This window comes from Loxodonta africana, chromosome 8, assembly GCF_030014295.1.
Source record: "Loxodonta africana isolate mLoxAfr1 chromosome 8, mLoxAfr1.hap2, whole genome shotgun sequence".
Taxonomy (NCBI): Eukaryota; Metazoa; Chordata; class Mammalia; order Proboscidea; family Elephantidae; genus Loxodonta; species Loxodonta africana.
This window is the reverse complement of record NC_087349.1, coordinates 46,708,895-46,722,682: the sequence shown is the minus strand read 5'-3', so window position 1 is coordinate 46,722,682 and position 13,788 is coordinate 46,708,895. Positions and strand designations below refer to the sequence as shown.

The 13,788-nt window shown below is 38.5% G+C and overlaps 1 protein-coding gene across 1 annotated transcript in view; it reads right to left on the bottom strand.

Moving 5' to 3' along the window:
• Positions 1–13,788, bottom strand: part of CCDC146 (coiled-coil domain containing 146) — a 163,263-nt gene that overhangs the window by 11,932 nt on the left and 137,543 nt on the right. The window contains exons 10-14 of the mRNA XM_003407184.3: positions 6,826–6,921; positions 6,035–6,205; positions 2,685–2,773; positions 2,421–2,585; positions 639–863 (exon numbers count right to left, since the gene is read on the bottom strand). Of these exons, the coding sequence (XP_003407232.2) occupies positions 639–863; positions 2,421–2,585; positions 2,685–2,773; positions 6,035–6,205; positions 6,826–6,921 (746 nt within the window). The remainder of the gene's footprint in view (positions 1–638; positions 864–2,420; positions 2,586–2,684; positions 2,774–6,034; positions 6,206–6,825; positions 6,922–13,788) is intronic.

Below are 13,788 nucleotides of genomic sequence, written 5' to 3'. Positions count from 1 at the left end.
AAAGGATTTCTCTACTTGCTGAGAAAATGAACTGGGAGAATGGCTTAATAAATATCATAGTAAGACCAAACTTGCCAAAAAAATAGATCCAAAGATTTACTTATGTCGATTATACTGAAGGAATTTGATGGTATCAGAAGTATCCTGACAAGCAGCCTGGGCAAGGTCTTTGATTTTCAAGTGAGCAACTTCTCAAACCCCCATCTTGCCTCTCCTTCTTAAACCAAACACCAAACTCACTGCCAGAGAGTTGATCTTTACTCACAGCGACCCTATAATGACCTTATAAGACAGAGTAGAACTGCCCCATAGGGTTCCCAAAGATTTAATCTTTACAGAAGCAGACTGCCACATCTTTCTCCCATGGAGTGGCTGGTGGGTCTGAAGTGCTGACTTTTTGATTTAGCAACAGAGCCCTTTAACCACTGTGCAACCAGGGTTCTTTCCCTCCCTCTTACTAGGACAGTATTTCTTATTTTCAGCCAAAGCACACAAACCGCTCCCTTGCCAAAGGCTAATGAAGCCTGAATGTCAAATTCAATAGGCTATTCACTGTCAACTCTAGGTAGAAAAAAGGGTCACATTTCTACATGGGATGTCTGGCTGCCTTGTTCTCACACTAGGTTCCTGATTTTTACCATTCATTTCGATGCTGCACAGCTTTTTCGTATTTTTTGCGAAGCTGTACCATCTCCTCTTCAATCATGGTGATCATATTGCCAAGCCTGTCAATGTTATTTAACTGAGCTTCCTTCTTCTCTTTCATTTCCTGAAGTTTTGCGACAATTTTACACACGTCATTTTGCATGCTTTCCCGGATAGTAACATTGTTGGCATGCTTCAGCATGCAATTTTGCAGCTTTCTTTAAAAACAATGGGACAATGGGTAAGATTATGCTTTTTGTTTCTTTAAAAGCAATGAAGATTTCTGAAATGCAAACAGTATCAAAGCAGTTCTTGCTCTAGTGTTTTCCCTTGAAATTACTTGTCAGGAATTTCTGTAATCTTTTCAGGTCTCAGATCCTCCCCCTATCCAGATTAGGATAGCTCTCCTTTGTGTCCAAGCTTTGGCTGCTTCCCTTTATCAAAGCAAGAGGCTGTGGTCATTTGTTAACTGCTCTGCGGCCACAGGAGACTATGCTCTATTGACGGCAGAGATAGGGGACCTAAGGTGGCGCCTGGCTCAGGCTAGTGTTACCATAAATGCCAAATGCCTAAAGAATGCATGGACTCTATAAACGATAGCTTACTTTCATGTAGGATGAGAACTTGATTAGGAAATTAGATTTTCCTTTTCATGCAATTCTCCTCTTCCCTACTTATGAGAGGCCATTTTGCAGTATCTTTATTCAAAGAAACTGTGAAATAATGGCTACCAGAAGAATTGCAGTTTGTATAGACTCAGTAGATCAGGGACTAAACATAAGTGAGAGTTCAAAAGATCTTGGCATGCAGTCAGTAATACTTTTTAAAAGCAATCATTTGCCAGACACTCTTCTAAGTGCTTTAACATGGCTTAACTTATTTAATAACCCCAAAATCCTATGAAGTAAGGACTATTTTACAGACAAAGAAATTAAGTCCAAAGACATAAGGCTGCTTGCTCAAGGTCAAATAGCTATGGAGGCAGGGCTGGGATTTGTGTCTAGAAAGCCACCTCTTTTGCCACTCTGCTGTAATGTCTTCCACAAATGCATTACCCAAAAAACCGATTGCTGTTGAGTTGTTTCCAACTCATAGCAACCCTATAGGACAGAGTAGAACTGCCCCATATGGTTTCCAAGGAGCACCTGGTGGATTTGAACTGCTGACCTTTTGGTTAGCAGCCATAGCTCTTAACCACTACACCACCAGGGTTTCCACAAACACATTAGATGTTTCAAATCTATTCTCTTGAATCCTGTAGCCACTGCCATCCAGGAGATCCCAACTCACAGCGACCCCACAGGGTTTCCAAGGCTGTAAATCTCTACGGAGGCAGACTGCCACATCTTTCTCCCGCAGAGCCGCTGGTGGTTTCCAACTGCCAACCCTTCGGTTAGCAGTTCGGTGCTACAACCACTGTGCCCCAGGGCTCCTTCTGAATACTGTAGATGCTGGTTAATAAAAAAAATTGATTGTCTTCTAACTTCAAATGCAAATGATCAAATGTGTGCTTTCTAGCTGGGCAAGTGAAAATCATCATAGTAATCATAGCTATATACATAATTTTTCGTTCACTTAAAAAATATTGCTCCCAAACAGTAGAAGCATAAGGAATTGTGTTCAGATGCTTATATTATCACCTGTAAAGTCAGGTGGTTGAATAATGGCTTTTCCAGATTTTTAAATGATTACTTTCTTTTTTTTCTTGATCCTTTGGATACAGCTCAAATGAGTCAGAGGCATGCTTTTGAAAGGACAGTAGTTATAACACTCACCTTTCTTGAGTAACTGCACTATTCCTTAAAATTTCCAGTTCATTTAATGACATTTTATGCCTCTCTTTAATTTCATTTATTTTCTGGTGAGCTTTGTGAAGTAAGTTAACAAATTTGTTTCTTTCATTTCGAACAGCATCATACAGTTTAGCAAACTGTGTGAGTCTGTAAAAAAAAACAAAGTGTTTTTGGAACATGTAAAATATAAATTCAAGATATTTTTTTCTTTTTCCAAGATAGATTTAATCATTAAGTAATTCTTACCTGTGGTAAATTTCACATTTTTTCTTCCTGTATATCCTGATTTCAAGATCCTTTGCTTTAATTTCCTTAAGAGCATTGGCATATTTTTGCTGAAATATAAAAATAATGTGTGAAAGAGAGAAAAACAACAACATATTATCATCCCCAACCTCACCCCATCTCCTTCTTTGTCAGTTAAGGAACATTCTCTCTTGGCCTGTTGGGTTGTGCAGATCCGGTTGAGGGGCGAGGGAGAGAGTGGAAAATTGCTTGGCCGGCTGAGTTGATTCACACTGAAAAGGTCAAGTGGTTATTTAAGAGGAGAAAAAGAAAAGGGCCTGCACAGGTTGGGTTTGAGGAGAAGTTTGGGAAACTTTCAGGAGACAGGAAGAGTGTGGACAGCACAGCTTTTCTGGATGAGTGTGGAGCTTGTGGAAGATAGATGAGGGAAGAGGATTTTTAACAACTTTTGATAAATGCTGGGAATTGAAACCTCTGTGATATTTTTTGAGACCCAAGTAATGACTTTAAAGTGCTTTCCCATTATTTTGTATATTGGTTGGGTTTTCCTACACCATGTGGCACCATGCTGAGACCAGACATAGGAGGTGTTACACAGATTATACACAAATATTTCAAAAGACAGTGACTGTACTTCTAAATTCCTAGAAATATGGAGCCCTGGTGGCACGGTGGTTAAGAGCTCGGCTGCTAACCAAAAGCTTGGCAGTTAGAATCCACCAGCTGCTTCTTGGAAACCCTATGGGGCAGTTCTACTCTGTCCCATAGGGTCACTATATATCTAAATCAATGTGAATGGCAACAGGTTAGATATAATAATTATGTTCTCCAGGTTTAAAGACACTGCATCCTTCATCTTCGCAAGAAACTTATTCAGAGATGAGGTATTTGCTGATAGAAACTAGAAGAAATAGTTGCTGTCAGCTTTTCCTGCAGAAGTATGAAACCAAAGCTGATTTGTCATGAGTGATTCGAAAGAAGCTAGACATCAGAGCAATTTTACCTTATAATGTTCTCAGTCAGAACAGGAATCAGAGAGGAAATCAATATTGTTAAAGTAACTGTGTGAAGAATTAAACACATGTAAAAATGTAGTGTTGTCTACCCTATCCTGGGAGTGATAGAAACCATGACTTTGAACTGGTTTGAACCTGCTGAGAATTTGCATTTCTAACACGTTCCCAGGTGATGCTAAGGCTGCTGGTTAGGGACCAGTTATAAGAACCACTAGTGGAGCAGTGGTTCTCAAAATTTATTATACATAAGAATTACCTGGGATTCTTATTAATCTATAGATTCTGATTCAATATATCTAGGGTGGAAATGCAAAGTCTCAACAGGAGTTCAAACTGGAATGAACCAGTTTGAAGACCTGGCAGAAACATTGGTTTTTTCTTCCACCATTTATTTTCCTTTGGGGACGTGGATGAGTTGCAAAAATAAAATATAAGATTGACTGTGTTCTTCTGGAAATTACAACTAATTATAGTTAATATTTAGCTGACTAGTTCTCAATACTAAGAATACTTCATCTAAGGAATAAACATAATTTTTCCTTTATTGATTTTTTCTTTATTGAATTCCTTTTAAGGGGAAGAACTGTCTTGTACTTTTATATTAATTAGCTCATTTAATAATGAGGTTTGGTCTACATAGATCAGTCACACATAGATGACATGTGTTAATTTTTGAAATTAATTAAAAATTATCTAATTCATAAAAAACAGATCAACATTCCTTGTAACAAATAAACACAGCTCTTAAAAAAAAAAGTTGCTGTTGGCTCAATTTTGACTCATAGTGACCCAGTAGGACAGAGTAGAACTGCCCCACAGGGTTTCCAAGGAGCAGCTGGTGGATTTGAACTGCTGACCTTTTGGTTAGCAGCCAAGCTCTTAACCATTGTGCCATCAGGGCTCCATCCTTTGCCATTGAGTTGATTCCGACTCATAGTAACCTACCTCTAGGGCTTCTTAAATTTCTAAAGGGAAAAAAAAGAGTAAGTTTCTCATTAGGAAAGACTCATGTGAGTGGACTCTTCCCAGCCAACACCAGGTTGTAATGAAAACACTGTCCCGACCTTGATGATGATAGTCTTCACTTACTCTGCTCTTTCATCACCTTGTTTCGCTCCTGCTTTTCCTCCCTCAGCTGTTCTGATTCTTTAGGTTGTCTTGTTTCATCTCTTCCTCCCTGAGCACTGTCTTTCCTTTCTTAACTCTATCGAAACCCAACTGTCCTGTGAACTCTTTTTGGCCTGCCACAAACTTCATGATAGAATTCAAACTGTTTACCATGGATTATGCAGCCCTTTTTTTTTTTTTTTTTTAACCATTTGGCCTCTCCTGCTTTCTGGACTCACTATTTGACATCTGTTTTTCCCCATGTTACCATGTACCAACCATGCTGAACTTCTTTTAGTTTCTCAGTGTTTTAAGGGGGTAAAAATAAAACAGCTAAATGGGAATTTGAAGAGTTTGCTGTGACGTGCTATGGAAATTTTCTCCTCAGTCTTTTCTATAAAATCTTAAATATCTCACTGTTCACTAATGCTTTAGTGTGAGTGAGTTCTTTCTGGAGAATGAAAAGAAATGCTGCCCTTGTATAAATACTTGTTCAGAATGAGAACACAGATTGCACTGGGAAACAACCAACTGCTGGGTTACATGATAAATGTGATAGTCTATGTTAATAATACGTTATAGCCCTAACATAGGAAATGTTTATTTTTAATAAAGAATTTCTGGACATAATCTGTATGTGAGATAAATGATTCAAATGTTAGAATTTTAGCTAGCATGACAGATTTTTTTTTTCTTTCATTTGTTATATTTCGTTTTTGTTTTGGGGTGCTGTACTGGGTCAGCTCTGGCATGTTGTCAGGAGCCCAGGAGAGTCATGGGGTAAAGTGGTAACTAAGTATCCTGGCATTGGATTCAATAATACTGGCTTGACAAATTTGGGAGGGAGAACCATCAAATGCTACAATTTTTTAGTGGTTCCTGGGCAAATGGTAGTGGAATCTGAGATGGTGGTGAATTACAGATAATTTCTGTCACCCGTGCTGCTGCCAGGCCTGTCCATGGAAGTACCCTCTTTATTTTTACTGAAATTGCCATCTGTTCAAATCCTCTATTGATCTCTCTCTTTTTCTCTACAGAATGTTGACTATTTGAATCCTCAGACTATTTTTCAGTGCATGACTGAGTCCTGTTTAGGGGAGATTTATATCCAGTAGTTACTAGAGCTGAAGGAGACTCCAATTATAACTTTCCAGTGAACACTGCATTATAAATGAGGCTACTCTGAACTCTTGTAGCAATAATGAATGGTTACAAAACTGCAGTTACCTGAACTTTTAGGAGATCCTTGGACTTTTGCTCTTTTTCATCAACTTTGATTTGAGTCATTCGGACAAGGTTGAATAGCAGTTCTCGCATGTTTTCTTGCTCCCTTAAAAGCTTGTTTTCTTCTGCAAGTTGCTGTTCTACTAACTTAGACTCAGTTTCTGTTAAGACTTTCTTTTGAAAAACATGACATAATAATTTTTTATTTGTTTGAAGGAACACAAAAAGACCAGTGTCTTAGATTGTCTTTTTACTTTCTGTGTAGAAAGTATTTTATTAAAACATAAAACAAACAGCACTGCCTTAGCTCCAAGTTTTTTTTTAAGAATATACAAACAGTGGGTTAACACAATAGAACTTTTTCTTATTTGGGTTGTATTTTCAAGTGACTTTAAGAAAAAGAAGAGACATAAAAGCATGTTTTAAAATATTTTGACAGTGTCTTGAATAAACAAAAATTGAAATAAAAAAATTAGACACTGGTGAGACAAAACATTTGTTATTGACTTTTAATGTAATTAATTGTTCTTTTATTTTAAACTCTCATTAGTTTGTATAATTTTTACGGGTTCAAATATATCCTTTTTTTCCAAATTTAATGTGGGGTTGGAGTAGATTTTTAGGTGAAGAAACAAGATCATTAAATAGGATCATCCTCTCTTTGACGAGTCTTCTGTTGATGAAGTTACATGGAGCACAGTTAAATTAAAAAACAAAACAACAACAACAAAAACAGCCAACAGCATCGTATTTACCATTCTTAGATAGAATCTTAAATGAGAGTTGATATTAACCTGTTGGGTGAAATTTCTCTTAGCTACTTCCACTTCCTTGTGGAGCTCTCTCCTTCTGTCAGATAATGTAGTATCATCTTTAGGGAAAGCTTCCATCTGGAAATCAAAATTTAAAACAGGCATTCATACAAGAAAGAAACTTTCAATGTCACGTAGTCAACTCCATCAAGTCCCTTTTGAAAATAGTGGAAAAATCAGGATTGTCAACCTTATAAAGACTGCCTGTTATGCTGAATATTCTTTATAAAGTCTTAGCAAACTAAAATATGAAGACCTGCCAAAATTCTATATATTACCAGCTATAAATATTCTATTTTTCACTCATTTTGAAATAAAATAAATCTTACAAATAATAGCTAATATTTATTGAGCACTGACTATGTGCCAGGCATGGTTCTAAGTACTTATGTGGATGATCTCATTTAATCCTCAAAATAACCCCATTAATATCTCCAACTGTACAGATGAGGAGAATGAAGCACAAAGACATTGAAGAAACTTGTCCCGATGGTGCAGGTGCAAACCCAGGCAGTTAGACTCAGGGCCCATGATATTAACACTGCGTTCTACTGCCTCTCTAACTCATGACTAAGCACTTTGGAAACATGCATCTACTATGACTACTCGAATGATAGTTATTACACTTGGACAGTGTGAGTTCATTTATGAAAGCCTATTTTTTTTTTTTATAGGCTAAAGAAAAAAAGAGAAGCTGTTAATTGCAGAATAGTTGGCTACTTATATGAAGTAGGTTTGGAGAGTAACTGGAAAGTTCTTAACACAAAAGAACAGCTTCTTAATTTATTTGTTGATGCCTGAAGTTTCGCCATTATATTTCTGTGGTACTGGCTTATGGTTAATGTTCTGTTAAAGTGCTTTGGGGAGAGGGCAACATCTCATTCTATCAGGTTTTGTTGCTCTCTCAGGAATGAGCTTGTCATATTCTTTATACTGGATAAGAGAACAGAGAGGAGAAGGTCACATGGATGCTGATGGGCAAAGAGTACCACCCAGGGCTACAGGAAGGGCCATCTTGGAGGCACTTCTAGCATACTTGACTTAGATTAGGTTTACAGTTGGGCCTTTACACCAAAAGCACATGACACCAATCTGATGTGGCTCCTTTCCTACTGTGACAGCACACGCTTCTAGGCACCAAGGCTGAATACTGGCAAAAATTCAACCCGAGAAGGAAAGATCATACTGTTTAGATATTTAAAGGTCACCTAACAGAATCTTTCTGAGGGTCGTGCTGTTATTTTAAACTAGGTAAAATATGTCTTCAGATGCTCAACACCCACAAATCTGTCAGTCTTCAGTAGCAGCTTCCGTATCCTCAGGTGCCCAAATGTCCTGCTTCCCATGGCCTCTCCTGTCATGGACAACTAGCTGTTAAGAAGCACACACTGGACTTGAGAAGATGAGACATGCTCTTGTGAAACCCAAATAACAATACATAGCATTTTGTTATTTTAAAGAATAGATAATTGCTATAGCAAGTCAGAAAAGGGAGAGCTCCATGTAGACTTGAATACTTGAATAATCAGGTTCTTGTTCTCACTTCATGGAACAGGTGAGAAGTTAGCAGGAAGAGTTTGATTTTTCCTCCTCGAAAGTGGAATTAAGCCCTCCTGGACAGAGGAAGTCCAGCAAGCATCCTGGGTCCCTGTCTGGTTCTCTGTTGCAGGTGCCCAGGTACAGGCTGCTGCTCATGCTTTACTCCCAAGTGTAGGTAGATCTGTACATGAACACTAACTAGGACCAGAAAAACTTATAAGGCTTTTATAGAGACATGAGACCACACTCACCAGTTACTTTGCCAATAAAGGCTCCTAATGGATTTTCTTGCTCTGAGGTCTCACACATTTAGGCCGTTTCCAATGTTTTAATATTACAAATAATACTAAAGTGAATATACTTGTATTCATTTTTGAGATCTGGCTAGCTACTTCTCTGGCAACTTTCTTAATTCCCCTTAAAACTTGGCCCTTTAGTTTCTGAGGTAAGAAGGCGAGCCACTGGAAGCAGAACCTACTGGTTTCCTGTTGTTAGGTGCTGTCGAGTCAGTTCCAACTCATAGCAACTCTATGCACAACAGAACGAAACACCGCCCAGTCCTGAGTCATCCTTACAATCATTGTTACGCTTGAGCTCATTGTTGCAGCCACTATGTCAATTCACCTCGTTGAAGGTCTTCCTCTTTTCCGCTGACCCTGTACTCTGCCAAGCATGATGTCCTTCTACAGGGACTGATTCCTCCTGACAACATGTCCAAAGTATGAAAGACGCAGTCTCACCATCCTTGCCTCTAAGGAGGATTCTGGCTGCACTTCTTCCAAGACAGATTTGTTCGTTCTTTTGGCAGTCCATGGTATATTCAATATTCTTCGCTAGCACCACAATTCAAAGGCATCAATTCTTCTTCGGTCTTCCTTATTCATTGTCCAGCTTTCACATACATATGATGTGATTGAAAATACATGGCTTGGGTCAGACGCACCTTAGTCTTCAAGGTGACATCTTTGCTCTTCAACACTTTGAAGAGGTCTTTTGCAGCAGATTTACCCATGCAACGTGTCTTTTGATTTCTTGACTGCTGCTTCCATGGCTGTTGATTGTGAATCCAACTAAAATGAAATCCTTGACAACTTCAATCTTTTCTCCATTTATCATGATGTTGCTGATTGGTCCAGTTGTGACGATTTTTGTTTTCTTTATGTTGAGGTGCAATCCATAGTGAAGGCTGTGGTCTTTGATCTTCATTAGTAAGTGCTTCAAGTCCACTTCACTTTCAGCAAGCAAGGTTGTGTCATCTGCATAACGCAGGTTGTTAATGAATCTTCCTCCAATCCTGATGCCCTGTTCTTCTTCATATAGTCCAGATTCTTGGATTATTTGCTCAACATACAGATTGAATAGGTATGGTGATAGAATACAACCCTGACGCACACCTTTCCTGACTTTAAATCAATCAGTATCCCCTTGTTCTGTCCGAACAACTGCCCCTTGATCTATGTAAAGGTTCCTTATGAGCACAATTAAGTGTTCTGGAATTCCCATTCTTTGCTACGTTATCCATAATTTGTTATGATCCACACAGTTGAATTTCTATGCATAGTGAATAAAACACAGGTAAACATCCTTCTGGTATTCTCTGCTTTCAGCCAGGATCCATCTGACATCAGCAATGATATCCCTGGTTCCACGTCCTCTTCTGAAACCAGCCTGAATTTCTGGCAGTTCCCTGTTCTTCAGCAGAATTTTGCTTGCATGTGATATTAATGATATTGTTCTATAATTTCCACATTCAGTTGTATCACCTTTCTCGGGAATAGGCATACATATGGATCTCTTCCAGTCGGTTGGCCAGGAAGTTGTCTTCCATATTTCTTGGCATAGACGAGTGAGCACCTCCAGCGCTACATTTGTTTGTTGAAACATCTCAATTGATATTCCATCAATTCCTGGAGCCTTGTTTTTTGGCAATGCCTTCAGAGCAGCTTGGACTTCTTCCTTCAGTACCATCAGTCCCTGATCATATGCCACCTCTTGAAATGGTTGAATATCGACTAATTCTTTTCGGTATAATGACTCTGTGTATTCCTTCCATCTTCTTTTGATGCTTCCTGCGTCGTTAATATTTTCCCCATAGAATCCTTCACTATTGCAACTCGAGGCTTGAATTTTTTCTTCAGTTCTTTCAGCTTGAGAAACACTGAGCGTGTTCTTCCCTTTTGGTTTTCCATCTCCAGCTCTTTGCACATGTCATTATAATACTTTGTCTTCTTGAGCCACTCTTTGAAATCTTCTATTGAGTTCTTTTACTTCATCACTTCTTTCTTTTGCTTTAGCTGCTTGACGTTTGAGAGCAAGTTTCAGAGTCTCATCTGACATCCATCTTGGTCTTTTCTTTCTTTCCTGTCTTTTCAATGACCTCTTCCTTTTGCAATTTGGTTGCCTAGCCAATATCCATTCTCCACTTGACCTTACTAACAGAACTCCAGAGGTTCAGTGTACCCCAGAGTTCTCAGATTTGTTTGCAGCTGGGGGGTCATCATATGAGCCAACTCAGGCCATGAAAATTTCCTAAGTGGAAATTCTGTGAAGGGCTCCTGGGAAAGTAACTCATTTCCTGTTAAAAAGATAGAGGCAGCCAGGTCAGCTGCCATATGCTCTTTGCCATCTGCCTTTCCCCACTTCTTGTGTGGCCTCTATGCCTAAAGGTTGAATGGCCATCTTGTGACAATGGAGAAGATAGGTACACACTAAGGATGACAGATAAGGGAGCTAGAAGAAATCTGGGCTTTTTGTTATGTGGAATTGTCTGGTGTGCCTACCTCTGGACTTTCATTATATGAATAAAACAACCCCTTATTTAGTAAAGTGACTATAGTTGGGTTTCTATTACTTCTCGGAGCCAAATTGCAAACCTAATTGATAAATCTTCTAAAAGGAAACCTTCCTAAAGTACAGGATGAAGTTAGGCTGAAGTTTCCACTAATGAGGGATGAAAAAAAATCTATCAAATATCAAAGTTCTAATTATGTGGTCTGAGGTTACAGGAGATATTTACTATTACTTTTGAGCCTCTAACTGCAAATATTGGCAGTTTGTGTAGGCTTATTTATTCTAATTGTCTGGGTTTTTTTTTAATATAGAGTAGCATTTTACTTTAGAAAAAGTATTATGTGTTTATTGGAATCAAGGAAACAAACAATACTGTATAAAGTGAGAAATTAAATACCTTTTGCTACCACCCCTACTTCAAATCCTACTCCCTGGAGTCACTGTTAAGAGTTCGGTGTCTATTCTTTCAGATATATTAAATATATGAATAAAGAACAGCAGCTTTCATAAAAGTTAAGAAATTGGACATTATTCTATTGCTTTAAGCATCCTAATTACTTGGTATCAGTGAACTTTGCTTTCTTTAAGACTTTGATTTTTTTTTTCTAAAATATTTCAAACTTTCATGAGGCTTGTGGCTTGAGTTTCTGGGAGACTTTTTGTACAGTTAAAGGTCATAGGGGAATCAAACAACTATCTCTGGGCGAAAGAATTCTGAAGGGCAGGAGACCTTTATGCTTACCTTTCATCTCCTTCCTTTTGGGACTGCATGCAAGTCTGAAATGTTCACTCAGGCTGGGAGTGTCTGGCCTGACCCACTCCTATTTTCAAGTACTGCTAACAGTGTAGGACAGTGGCTTAGCTAATTATAAGTCATAAAGTCAAAGAGCAAATCAGTCTTTCACTGAAAATGTACCACCTAGCCTAGCCTATTGACATCGAGTTGATTCTAACTCATAGCAACCCTAAAGGACAGAGTAGAACTGCCCCTATAGGGTTTCCAAGGAGCGCCTGCTGGATTTGAACTGCTGATCTTTTGGTTAGCAGCCATAGCACTTAACCACTATGCCACCAGGGTTTCCAAAAATGTACTAGGACAAAAAAAAAAAATTAAATTTTTCTTGAAATCAATGAAAAAAAGAGAATTTCAATACATTTTCATTTATGTTAGTTTTATATTCTATGAATAGAATTTTGTGAACCTAGTTCTGGGGTTTGGGGTTTTAGTCTAAAAATCATTTATAGCTAATAATGTCCTAATATGAGGAGCACTGGTAACACAGTGGTTAAAGCGCTCAGCTGCTACCTCCACCAGCTGCACTGCGAGAGAAAGATGTAGCAGTCTTGCTTCTGTAAACATTTACAGCCTTGGAAACCCTATGGGGGCAGTGCTACTTTGTCCTGTAGGGTTGCTGTGAATTAGAATCAACTCAATGGCAGGAGGTCTGGTTTGAGCTTTTTGACGGTGCAACGGTTAAGTGCTTGGCTGCTAACCAAAAGGTTGGCAGATGGAACCTACCAAGCAGCTGCATGGGAGAAAGACCTGGAGATCTGCTTCTGTAATGATTACAGCCAAGAAAACCCTCTGGGGCAGTTCTACTCTATCACATGGGGTCATTATGAATTGGAATTGACTTGATAGCTCCCAACAACAACAGTGTTCTAATATAAATATCTTTTATTTGTTAAAATCTGAAGAACTACTAGTGAAGAGCATTCTAGAGCAAAATCCTTTTTGGTCAAGGGCCATTTCCTTATATATTTTGTGTCTAATCAGATTAATCTACAGTGAAACCAAGTCAGCAAGCCTCACCCATAGAAACAGCTTCCAGTTAGAGTATAGCGCTATAAACAACGTTGATACCCGAACTTACTTTACATCAGCTACTATAATTATTGCCATTCCAACTGGCGTAAAAGTCTTCAGCTGACTAGCCACTCTTCACGGCGGCAATATTAAATGATCTCCCGCTGTAATATGAGCCCTAGGATTTATCTTCTTGTTTACAATTGGAGGGTCAACTGGCATTGTTCTTGCTAATTCTTCACTAGATATTGTCTTACACGACACCTACTATGTTGTAGCCCACTTTCACTATGTCTTATCTATAGGTGCAGTTTTCGCCATCATGGGTGGAGTCATTCACTGATTTCCACTATTTTCAGGATATACATTAAATTATACATGAGCTAAAATTCAATTTCTAGTTATGTTTGTCGGTGTTAACTTGACATTCTTTCCCCAACATTTTCTTGGATTATCTGGTATGCCACGTTGATATTCTGACTATCCAGATGCCTACACTGCATGAAATACTGTTTCTTCTATAGGCTCATTTATCTCTCTAGTAGCCGTAATCCTAATGGTCTTTATAATTTGAGAAGCGTTTGCTTCTAAATGTGAAGTCTCTACAGTAGAACTCACAACAACAAATGTAGAATGACTTAATGGATGTCCACCCCCACATCATACATTCAAAGAGCCAGCCTACGTAAAATCCAATTCGAGAAAGGAAGGAATCGAACCTCCAATAGTTAGTTTCAAGCCAACTCTGTAACCTCTATGCCTTCCCCAGTAGGCATGAAATTTTAGTAAAACAATTACATAACTTTGTC